Source organism: Balaenoptera physalus (genome assembly GCF_965194825.1).
Source record: "Balaenoptera physalus genome assembly, chromosome: 13".
NCBI classification, from domain to species: Eukaryota; Metazoa; Chordata; class Mammalia; order Artiodactyla; family Balaenopteridae; genus Balaenoptera; species Balaenoptera physalus.
Genome location: NC_138892.1, coordinates 102,150,628 through 102,162,428, shown reverse-complemented (window position 1 = coordinate 102,162,428; position 11,801 = coordinate 102,150,628). Strand labels below are relative to the sequence as shown.

Sequence of the window (11,801 nt, the reverse complement as noted above, 5' to 3'; positions counted from 1 at the left end):
ACAAAAGTAATGTTTACACTACACTCTAGTCTATTATATGTGCACTGGCATTATGTCTAAAATAATGTACATACCTTAATTTAAAAATACTTCAGTGCTGGGGACTACCCTGGTGGTCCAGGGGTTAAGAATCTGCCTGCCAATGCAGGGGACAGGGGTTCGATTCCTGCTCTGGGAAGATCCCACATGCTTCGGAACAACTAAGCCCATGCACCACAAGTACTGAGCCCACACTCTAGAGCCCGCAAGCTGCAACTACTGAGGCCGCGTGCTGCAACTACTGAAGCCCGCACACCTAGAGCCTGTGCTCCGCAACGAAGAGTAGCCTCTACTCGCCGCAACTAGAGAAAAGCCTGCGCGCAGCAACGAAGACCCAGCACAGCCATAAATAAATAAATAAATGAATGAATAAATAAATAAATAAATAAAACAATTAAATCTTAAGAAAAAAATACTTCATTGCTAAAAAATGCTAACCATCATCTGAGCCTTCAGCAACTCATAATATTTTTGCAATAGTAACATCAAAGATCACTGATCACCATCACAAATATAATAATAATGAGGAAGTTTGAAATATTGCCAAAATTACCAAAATGTGACACAGAGACATGAAATGAGCAAATTCTGTTGGAAAAATGGTACCGACAGACTTGCTCGATGCTGGGTTTCCACAAATGTTCAATTTGTAAAATACGCAGTATCTGTGAAGTACAATAAAGCAAAGCACAATAAAACAAGGTATGCCTGTATATGATTTCATTATGTGACATTCTGGAAATGGCACAACTATAGAAATGGTGAACAAATCAGTGGTTGCCAAGGGTTAGGACTGGAGGGAAGGGTGGCCGCAAAGGAGCAGCAGGAGGGGGTTTGGGGGTGATGGAACTGCTGTGATCCTGACTGTGGTGATGCTTACACAAATCTGCATGTGTTCAAACTCAAAGACACACACACAGAAATTTTATTGTATGTTAAAAAAAATATTGAAGAAAACGGACACTGGGCTACTGGCATCCATCGTTTTAAACACTATGCTATTACTTGGGTAAATGTTAATATAAATTTGAAATTTTAAAAAATCATCAAGTGGGGGGACTTCCCTGGTGGTCCAGTGGGTAGAACTCCACGCTCCCAATGCAGGGGGCCCAGGTTCAGTCCCTGGTCAGGGAACTAGATCCTGCATGCCGCAACTAAGACCCAGTGCAGCCAAAATAAACAAACAAATAAATATTTTTAAAAAAATCATCAAAGGGGACTTCCCTGGAGGTCCAGTGGATAAGACTCCACACTTCCAATGCAGGGGGCAGAGGTTGGATCCCTGGTCAGGGAACTAGATCCTGCATGCCACAAGGCCAAAAAAAAAAAAAAAAATCATCCAGGAACTTTCTATTTAAAGGACCCCCATGGTGAATCATGCTATACAGCATATTAGTATCATTTGTGTCAGTCTGGACTTTGAGTCCTGGCTCTTGAGTGCTGCTAGGTAGCTGTATGATATTCAACAAGTCACCTGTCACTTAAGCAATAAAATAGGAGCAGGTTTGGATGGCATCTGTAATCGTTGCTAAGCTGCACTGGAATTCTCTCCAACCTCGAGATTCTGCTTTAGTGGGTCTGGGGTGGTAATTCTGATCTGCTGCCACTTTGGGGAACGTCCAGAGTAGGCGATCTCAGAGGTCTATTTCAACTCTAACATTGTTATTTATATCGTATACTGGGTTTGCTTGAATTAAGTTCTATCTGTATTGAGAATCAGCTTCTGTCCTTCTGTGCCACATGCCCTGTGAATTGGGAATTCCCCCCACCCCGAATCTAGGATATCTTTAACTAAGTTCACCAGTGGTTTTCTTTTGGGGGGGGGATGGCGCACTGTGGGGCATGCGGGATCTTAGTTCCCTGACCAGGGATCGAACATGTGCCCCCCGTGTGGAAGTGCAGTCTTAACCACTGGACCGCCAGGGAAGTCCCTCACCAGTGGTTTTCTAAGAATCTAGCTTTGTTTACTTTCATCAGACCATTTCCCACCTCAGTGTCACCTTGACCTTTCCCAGGGTATTTCTGCTCCTTCTTTTAGAGACTCAATCCCACCTCTGCGGCCCCTTCTCATGCCCGCTTCTCTCCCATCTTCCAGCTTCATGTGTCCAAATGTCCTGGCCGCAGACCCTCAGACAATTAGCTGGTCTCCCGGTTGGAGGACACTAACATCTTGGGGATAATTGTTCAGAACCTGCAAGTCATCCAGGTGGCAGGTGACAGAGGAGATGAAGAGGATGGGATGGATGCTGGGAGAAACTAGGGCAGCACCCTATTCCCATCTTCAAGATAAGTCTTCAGGGAAGAAGAATCACAAAAGGCAGAGAAAGCTCAAGCAACCCTGACTGCTGACCCAGCTCATCTCAGGGATGGTCCAGAGCGGGGCGGGGGCGTGTGGGGGGGGAGGGGGGCGGAGCCCAGAAGGGGAAGGACTCCCTGCTTCTCCCTGTCCCCCTGGAGATACTGCTTAAGGCCAGACACTGAGGCTGGGAAGGCTCAGAGCCCGTCAGCACTCCGCACAGAGGAGCTTCAGGCCCACCTTCTTACCACAGCTCTGCCAGCCTCTGCATCCCTGGCCCCTCAGGTACCCTTCCCTTAAGCCACGCCAGCTCCCTGCCCCCCGCAGGCTCTCCCTGGGGATGGAGGCTAGTTGGGAGGCTCCTTCGGGGAGCTGCTACACCAGGTCTCTCCCTGTGCCCCGTCTCCGCGCTCGTTTCTTACCTCTTGGTGCCTCCTGTGCCCAACCGTCCCGTCTTCATCTCTCCCTCCTAGTGCCGCCTCATCTGCCTCCCGCTTCTCCTGTCTGAAGAACCCACTGAGGTCTAAGAGGGAGAGAGGTTAAGGGTAACTTTTTCTTACCCCGACCCACTGCAGTGGCCTGGGAGAAGGAATCCTTGACCCTTGCTGCTCCCTCAGCGTGGGAATGACCCATTCCTAAAACTCAGGGCATCGAGGCAGGACAGGTCTGCGGAGTTAAATGGACTTGGAATATGGGGGCTGGGAGACCAGACCCTGGGTTCTTCTTGTGGATCAGCTCCTGGTTCTCTGGGTAACCTGTTTATCGGACTTGGGCACCGGGCAGAGGAAGGGGGCATTGGGTAAAGGGTGTTACTAGGACTCGAGGCCCTGTGACCTTAGGAGGGGAAAACTCCCAAACTGCAAGCAGGACTGGGTCTGCACATCCCCAAACACTTCCACGTGTTGGTCTGTGAAGCATGAAAGGGTGAAAGATAATAGTCGGTAGCTGGGAGAACGGAGGCTGATGCAAAGCCAGTAAGACCATTTCGAGGCTGTGTCTGAAGGTATCTCAGGGGTCCTGAGGATGGAACCCGGCATGAGGGCCACCCTAGAGCACTGAAGGTGCAGGACAGAGGCAGGGTAATGGGGCGAAATCAGACATCCATCCTGTGCACTGTGTCAAATGCTTCCTCTGTACTAACTCACCTAATTCTCATAATTCTGAGGTATGAATCCATGTCCCCACTGCCACCAGAGCCTAGAAAAAGGCCCATTTTACAAAGCAGGAAACCGACGTTGAGAGATTAAGACTCTTCGTCAGGGTCAGAGGTAAGCGGCGGGGCCCGGGCTTGCTTGTACCAGTCTGTAGTCGTAATTTCACTCCTCTAATTCACAGCCTCCCACCAAGTATCAGCCTCTCCCAACCTGTAATTTTCTGGGGTGGGGGAAATGGTCCAAGTGAGACTGGCCATGTCCCCTGGACACCTGTCAGGCGGAGGACTGGGCGGGAGGGGGGTTGTGGATGGGCATTGTGAATGAGGCGGGGCCATTCCGCACGGCTGACCTGGAAGTAAAGTGTCAGCATTCTTCCTGAGAGTCCTTTCCTGCGTCTGCTCCCCGGCTCTCACCCCACATGGTAGACAGGTCAGGAAAGGGCCAGGGGGCTGGTTCTAGAGCGTCTCACTCAACTTTGCTAACACCCAATGTCCCACCACGTACCCTTGCTGAAAAATACTGTCACAGGCCCTACGAATACGTGCTGGGTTGCAGGGTGGTCCTCACCCAAGAGCAGGGAGGCAGGGGTGAACACTGATTGGTTTCTGTGTCTGAGGCCAGGACCCAAATGGGAAAGCTTGTGAAGCACTTTATGACTCACCTGGATTGAAACCAGGGCAGCCCCTGTCCTGCTCCAGCCCCTACTCCGAACTGTGCCCAGCAGCGCGGGCACTGGGAATGGAATCCGGGTTGAGAGGTCGGGCTTGAGCTGTCGTGAGAAGGGACCCCCACAGCCGAGGTCCAGGGAAGGGAGGGACCTGCCCAAGGACACATGACTGGGCTGGTGGCAGAGCTGAGCCGAGGAGACTGACGACAGCCCCTCCCACCCCCAGCGGAAGGAACTGTGTGCAATCTGGACAGAGCACAGGTTACCCTGGAAGCTGAGGGCTGTGGACCCTTCGAGCTCCATCATCCACAGTTCAGGACCCAGGCGGAGAGGAATCCTCTCTGCCTGTTTGACTTCTGGGATTCCTGGATTCTTTTAGCCATTGGGTTGGTTCCGTTGACCCTGGTGGTGCATCGTTAGTGGCCTGTTTACTAAGACTCAGTACCTGCCCTGGACAGGACGTCAGTGCCTGGTTGCCAAGTTCACCTTTGTCTCTGCTTGTTGAGCGACTGGACAAATCCTTTTTTTTTTTTTTTTTAATTTAAATTTATCTTTAATTCATTGCAGCATAACATGAGTTAGAGCTGCTCTAATACATGAATTCTTCAGTTTGGTCTAAAGGCAAATCAAACAGTCCCTTTTTCAGAAGAGTAGCTTCTGACTTGATCAACATAACATATAACCATCTTTAATATTCAGAGTTGCTAGAGATTGATGCTTACCCCTCAGGCTGCGTCATGGAGCCAGACTTCTGACCTTATACAGAAGTCAAGATGGTAAGGCATATAACAACAACAACAACATAAATATATAAATACAAATAAATAGATGGATACACACATTGACATACATGTGTGTATATATATATATATATAAAAAAAATTCAAAAATAAACATTTGTGTGATGTCATAGTTTACAAAGACTGTTAATATATATCCCTTGGAAACGCTTTGGCTCGTGTGATTTTTTTTCAAATGTCCCAGAAATAAACTCTATAGATACTCAGACCCTTTTTGATTTCTATATTCTGCTCCTTATGGCTTCTACATCATCAGGATGGGCAAATCCTCTTCAATCTGTTTGTCCATCAAGGACGTGGGGAAAATCCCCTTCCCTGAGAGGACCTGGGGCCTCGAGCGGGCTGTTTTTGCCTTTGATTTACCAACTGACAAGGACAGAAGATGTTTATAAAGCAGAAACCGCCCTCGGACTCTCACAAGCACTTGCCATCACTGAGGAGTCCCCAGGAGGAACAGAGCGACCCATTTGCTGAGCCGGGTCGAGCAGGAAGGAGCGTCTTGAGAAATTTGAGTGCCTCGTGCCCGTCCAGTGCTGCTCAGGTTCCAGGCTAGTTTTCTTCCCTGGTCTCCTTCCCTGGGCTCAAGTTCTCAACAACTGGGCCTGGAGGGTTTGAAGAACGCTGCTGACCCGAGTTCCCCTCCTCTGAAGACCTCAGTGGGGTTGTTTGGGCTGCTTCCTGCTCTGCACCCCAAGTGTTCCCGCCCACAGTCCAGGCCAGAAAGAAGCCCAAGGACAAGGGGCAGAAAGCTCCTCAGGCGCCTAAAGGTATGCCCTGTCATCCCCCTGACGAGTGAAGGTGCAGTGAAAGCGAGGGAGCTGGCAGGACAGCCGCCGCTGGTCTCACCCCCGGCCCAGCCTGGCCGCATCCTCTGCGGCTTCTCACCCACCAGAGCTCTGACAGCCCCACTGCGGTACCACTGAGGTGCTGGGCTTGAACTTGAGTTAAGAAGGCCACGCATGGAGATAGAGGGAAGGGAAGGTGACCAGAAGGAGACAGGAGGGTTGAAACTGAACAGGGAAAAGAGCAAAAGTGAAGCCAGACACAACACTGTAGATGAACGACACTTCAGTAAAAAATAAGTTAAAAAAAAAAAAAGTAATGCCAGAATCCTACTTGGTCTTTTCTCCATTCTCCTTTATTTCATAAACACCTAGTTACAAGCTGCACAAATCAAAAAATAAAGGCAGAGAAGGATGTGGGGCAGATTTTTATGATGCGTAGCGGCTGGGAAGGGAGACTCGGTTGGGAACCGGTCCTTCCCTCCACACACAGCCCTGGACCAGGGCTATGGCCCCTGCAGCGGGGAATCTGGGGAGGAGGTGGGCAAAGATCCAGGGTCGCTGAGGCCCCTAAACCCAGAGCCCACCCCAAAAGCCCCTTCGATGCATGGCAGGGGTAGAATGGGGAAGGGAAGGAGTTTCAGAGATGGGGCAGCAAAGTGAAAAATCAAGTTAGTGGATACAGAAGAAGTGGAGTCATCATGGTAAGGAGATTAAAGAAGGAAAACGTAGGTAAAGGGGCAGTGAAAGGTTCTCGCTGAGACCCCCAGGGAGAGGTGGGGGCCAGCTGGCCTGTTAATTTAATATTAAATTGGGAGTGGGAGTTGAAGAGGAAAAGTTATTTCAGGGGATGATTTCTCAGCCTCTCAGCCCGTACCTGGAGGGGGAAAAGAGATGAGCACAAGTCAAAAAGAAGACAAAATATAAAAGCCAGGGGTGGTGCCTAATCCCCTATTCCGGTGAGGACACTCTTCTGTCTTTCCGTACCAACTAAAACTTCCACTGTCAAAGGCAGTGTTTGCTGGGCACGTGGGCTGCTTCTGCCTCAAGGCTGAGGGCCGGGCACCGTACCCTTCCCGCCCCCGCCCGTGCCTGAGGCCTCAGCCCCCTCAGTACTTACACGAAAGGCCGAGGGCCCGGCGCCCTCACCAGTCATAGCGGCGGGACTGTCGGGAGGGGGAGTCCTCGGGTCCCTGGATGGCCAGGCGGGGAGGCCCCTCAGCCCTCCGTCCCCCACCGCCTGAAGCCTCGTGCCTCCGAAATTCCAGGGGGCGCTGCTGCCGGTATCGGGAAGTCTCCCTCCGCCACTCATCATCAAAGGCCGCGGCCTCACCTGGGGGGGGACACGGAGACCACACACGACACCTGTGTACCGCCTGGCTTCCCCGGGCAGACCCGGGGCCAGACGCGGGCCGTGAGCCACAGGCTCTACGACCAAAACCCAGGGCGAAGGCTGAAAGGCTGTGTGGGGGGATGTACTGGGGAAGGGAAGCGACTTATTTAGCAATTTTGGATTCAACATGGCTCCTGGAAGCATGGAGGCAATGGAGGCAATCATGGCTCCTGGAAGCATGGAGGCAATCAGGAATGGGATAATTACTTAGTTACTTAGTGCAGTCCCGCGCACACTGGAAGTATTTAATAAATATTTGTTGACTTCAAAAAAGTAAGTAAGAAGAACTAAAAAACCGGATCCAGATGGAGACGGGTAGATTACTATCAGTATCTGACTTAGGTGACAAAGTTTGCCCTCCGCGGTGAGGACACTGCCGGCACTGACTTAGCCCTAAGCTGACAAAAAGGCTCCGAGTGAGTTAAGAACGTGGGGCTCATCCATAACCTTGCCCAAGAAGTATCTACGGAGGTAGGGAGAGCGAGCCGCTATCGCCTAGCTCACGGGGCCGGGGCCGGGGCTGCCGGCCAGGAGGCGGGCAGGCCGAGCAGCGGGAAGGAGGGCTCACTCTCATCCAGGTTGATGTAGTCCTGCCGCTCCTCCTGGTCCCCCGTGCGGTGGTTCCGGGAGCGCTGGAGGATGTGGGCCCGGTCTCGGATGTGATGTCCGATGGACATCTGCTCCAGCCCACTGTCCGAGTCCCGCACAGTCCTCCGAGTCTCCCGGATCTGGGGGGAGGCAGAGCAGGGCACACTGAGCGGCTCCTTCCAAAGCCCGGCCACACCAGCCCAGAAAGGCCGCCCGGGACCCAATCCTGAAAAAAGCAACCAGGATTTCTGTGGGGGCCATCCGATCGTGCCTCCTCTGGGATAGCAGGAGCCCTCCAACTCACCCCGCCTGGGGCCGAGCGCATCTCTGCTGTCTCTTGGTAGACCTTGGGTGCGCCGGCGCCCGTATTGGAGTAGGAGATGACAGTGGAGGATGAAAAGGTCTGGCAATTACCTCCAGCTGTCATGTGCTCCTGAGGAGGGAAGGGAACAGCAGGGCTGTGTGGGGAGGGGTTCGCCTCCGGAGAAGGGATCCCTCCCTTTAGCCGCCTGTGCCTGCCCACATCTTTCTCATAAAACGTGAGAACCAGCAAAACGTCAGGACTCATCATTACCCCCCAAATTCCTCTGAGTCCAACAATACGCCAGAAGGACCTGAAGAGATGGAGCCTTAACTGCACGCTTCATAAGGTGCACTGCTGCTTCCCACTCAGGAACCTGCACTCTCCGGGCCCAGTGGCCTTATCCAGCTTGCACGCTCCACAGGTACGCCCTTCCCCACTCCCGCCTCTGGGGACTCAAGGTGTTGCCAGCCATCACTGGGAACAGGGCCAGGGAAGGGGATGGGATGGGGCAAGAGTCTCACCATGTTCCCAATCATGTCGTTCATCATCCCAAACATGTCCATGAAGCCGCCCGACTGGAGCAAAGAGATGGAACACAGAGTCAGGAAGCAGGGCCACGATCAGAGGTGGGCGCGCTCAGGCTCCCACGGGCTACATAGCTACACGTTCCCTCTCTCCGTTTCCTTCACATCTAGCAGCTGCTCTTCCTCATTCCTCGTGAACAGGACCAGAAGAGGCGTGCTTCTCTCCATGCTTCTCTTCCTGTGTGCCGCTGCCCTCCTCCTCTTCAGTCTCTATGGCTGCTCTGATCCCATGTTCCTTCTCCTGGCTGCCCTATTTCCTCCTACCTTTAGGAAGCAAGCCAATATCACTGGATTTTAACCTATAAGGGGTTGGTTCTGAAACTGTAGAAAAATCTTCTACAAGCCATCTCTATTTCACCTTTCAACAGCACCTCCTTCCTCAAAAGAACAATTATATCAGGCAATTATACCTTCCTAATGGGTACGGCTCCTAGAAGTACAGGAGCCAGTAAGTGAACTCATAGGACTCAGCACACAGCAGGCCCAGAGCTCTGTGAACACTACATGAGGATTCTAGGGTTACCCATAAGGCTATCCAGAGAGGCACATTTGGAAGTAATATCTAAGGGTATAGAGCATGTCTGAGATGGAAGGACGCAAGGGGATGAGGACTCACCATTCCCAGCATCCCGAAGGGGGAGACAGCCCCAGCCTACAGGAAGACGTAAGGAACAGAAATTAGGGACTACATCCTATCTCATTACCATCCCAAACCAAGCCCATGGCCTCTGTTGCTTTACCATCCTCCTCTCAAAAGGGGATCACAAAGTCTGTTTCTCCAGACCCCTTTCCCCACTCCTAGAAGGCACTCCACTTGCTAAGTTGGCCGTTGTACAAGAAAAATCAAGCACTTTATTGACCATGCTCCAACCTTTTTTCGGGTCTCAGGTCTGTTGCAGCACCATTACCTGCATCCTGCGGCTGGCAGGCCTGGTCCCTGGCATGTTGCCATCTGTGATGCTGAGGAAGGGGCTGTATCCAAAGCCGCCCGACAACATCCGGTTCATGTGCTGACGGTGAATGGCAAAGGGGTCCCTGTGCAGGGAGTATACAGTGCGGGTGGCAGAAGGGCCAGCAGTCAGCACCTCCCACCCGCCCCTCCCCCGAAGAAGAGCCATAGGGAACCAGTGGCACAGATTTCTCCTCGAAGTCTGAGCTGGGGCTGAGTGGCCACCAAGTTGTGATCAGTGCCCGCGACGAGAGCCCAGATGTCTGGCTCAACTAGTCAGAGACCTGAAGTGGAGCGGATGCGTGCTCTAGAGCAGGAGGGGGAGGGGATACTCACATCAGGAACATGGGGTCCTCAGGCTCCACGTCCCTCATGAAGCGGAACATCCTGATTTTAGCTCCAGGGGGCTCCACACTGTGAAGATGTGGAGGCTCAAATGTTGGAGGCGGCCAGGCTTTTCGCACACCCGCTCAGGGCAGGGACTCTCAGCGCATGGTCCCCTTCCAAATACTGGAACTGGCCCCCCAAACTCCAGGGAGACCCTTCTGCAGGTGTTCAACATCACCCTCTAGGGAAAGCAGAGCTCTTCAAACCTCTCCCCGAAGGAGGACCATGGAAAATTTTTCCAAGCCTGTTTTCTGCCTCCCCCATTCAGAGCCATCCTCTTCCCAAAGCCCTGGCCAGAAGCATACTCCCCTTCCCCCGACGCCACCTTTCCGCAGGTGAATCCCCAGTGCCGGCCCTCCGCCCGCATTAATGACCCCCACCCCGCCCCCTCCTCACACCCGGCCGCGGCCAGGCCTCCCCCGGGCGGGCCTCACCGTCCCCTCGGCGCCTGGCGGCGGCACCCCCCCAAGCCCTGCCTCCCTGCCGGGCGAGCAGGAGAGGCAGGCCTGACCCGCTCCCCTCCCCGCAACCCAGGCTCCCGGGGACCCTGCAGCCCCACAGGCCTCTCCCGCCCCGGACCGGCTGCCCGCTCCGCTCGAGCCTCACCGGTCCCCGATCCGGACTCAGCGGCCCATCCGGCCGGTCTCGCCTCTCGGTGCGCGGCAGGATCGGGGCTTGCGGCCCCGGACGCGGAATTGGTCCGGGCGTGAGCTCCTCGGCCTCCCGCACCGCCTCCTCGCACAGCTGCCACCTCTGTGCCCCCCCCTCGGCCCACTGAGCCCAAGCCCCGGCCAGGCCCGGGCGGAAGTGACGTCACGACGGGACAGCCCACCCCCTTGGGCCTGCGGAGCTCCGCCCACGGGCGGGCTTGGGGCGCGCGCGCGCGCGCGCGTGAGGCTGGCTCCCGGGGCGCGGAGCTGGGAGTCGCGGAGTCTACCGGGACCAGGGGAGGGGAGGCCTCGTTAGTAACCTGGATTTGGGTCCTGTGGACTGGAGGAGGCTCCCTGTAAGGGTGTGAGGGAGGAGCAGAGGAGTCCATCGCCGCGAGGGGAGGAAGACGGAAGAGGACGCGGGCAGATTTCCATGGGGGAGGGCGGGCTCCTCACGGGCCCCACAAGGTGGGGCGGATCCCTGGGGGAGCAATAAGCAGATTTCTACCCGGGAAGCTTTCATCCCAAGAGGGAGGAAGGGCGGCAGTTCTACGGGGGAGGCGCTAGGGCCAGTCCCCTCGAGAGGAGGCGCGTTCCAGGCAGGGGCGGGGCCCTCGTAGTGACGTAGGAGAGGAGGTGACAGTTCTGCCCAGGTCTTCCTCTGGCTTCGAGAACTCGGGCTGGAGCAAAGAGAATCCAGGTTGGGGGCCGGCCGCCAGATGGCGCTCTTCGGCCAGGCTAGAAGTGCAGCCCCTTGGGAACTGGCGTTGGCGAGGCTCCCGGACCGCCCCCCCTCAGTTACCCTGCTGTGAAGGGTCACACTGGGGAGAGGCCCTAGTTCTGAAACCTTTTCGTTTAATGCCAATCTCCGCTTTCTCTTCTCTAACTCCTGTATCCTCAGGAGCTCCCAGTCCGCACTGATCTTTTCTTGCCTCGAGTCAAGTAGGTAGGTAGGTCAAGGGTCTAACGTTTGGGAGAAGAAAGGGGTGGAGCGCTCCATTAACCAAGCTCACCCAGGGGCAGAGTTGCAGACAGGCCCAGGAGACCTGACTCGAAGGCCAAAGACTGACACTTTGACATACTAAATGTCTTGCATAAAATCTGGCCCAACTGGAGAGAAGGGCCCTCCCCCTGGGTGTCGGGGGATTTGGACTGTCCCGGGTGGACTTTAGACTGGACCCCTCCAGACTCCAGCTCTCCTGGTTCTT

At 54.1% G+C, this 11,801-nt stretch overlaps 1 protein-coding gene across 2 annotated transcripts; it reads right to left on the bottom strand.

Annotated features, from left to right (window-relative positions):
- Positions 1-6,072: 6,072 nt before the first annotated feature.
- Positions 6,073-10,753, bottom strand: MLF2 (myeloid leukemia factor 2). Of its 2 annotated transcripts, none has more exons than XM_082420367.1 (9): positions 10,550-10,753; positions 9,893-10,124; positions 9,516-9,642; positions 9,224-9,259; positions 8,545-8,598; positions 8,024-8,152; positions 7,700-7,859; positions 6,859-7,071; positions 6,073-6,615 (listed from the first exon to the last, which is right to left on the bottom strand). In XM_082420367.1, exons 2-8 carry the CDS (start codon positions 9,940-9,942, stop codon positions 6,884-6,886), a joined length of 744 nt encoding a protein of 247 aa, XP_082276493.1. In that variant the 5' UTR covers positions 9,943-10,124; positions 10,550-10,753; the 3' UTR covers positions 6,073-6,615; positions 6,859-6,883. The 2 variants fall into 2 exon arrangements, with proteins under 2 accessions (XP_082276493.1, XP_082276492.1); XM_082420366.1 differs by having other exon boundaries at positions 9,893-9,970; positions 10,550-10,752.
- Between the last annotated feature and the right edge of the window lie 1,048 nt (positions 10,754-11,801).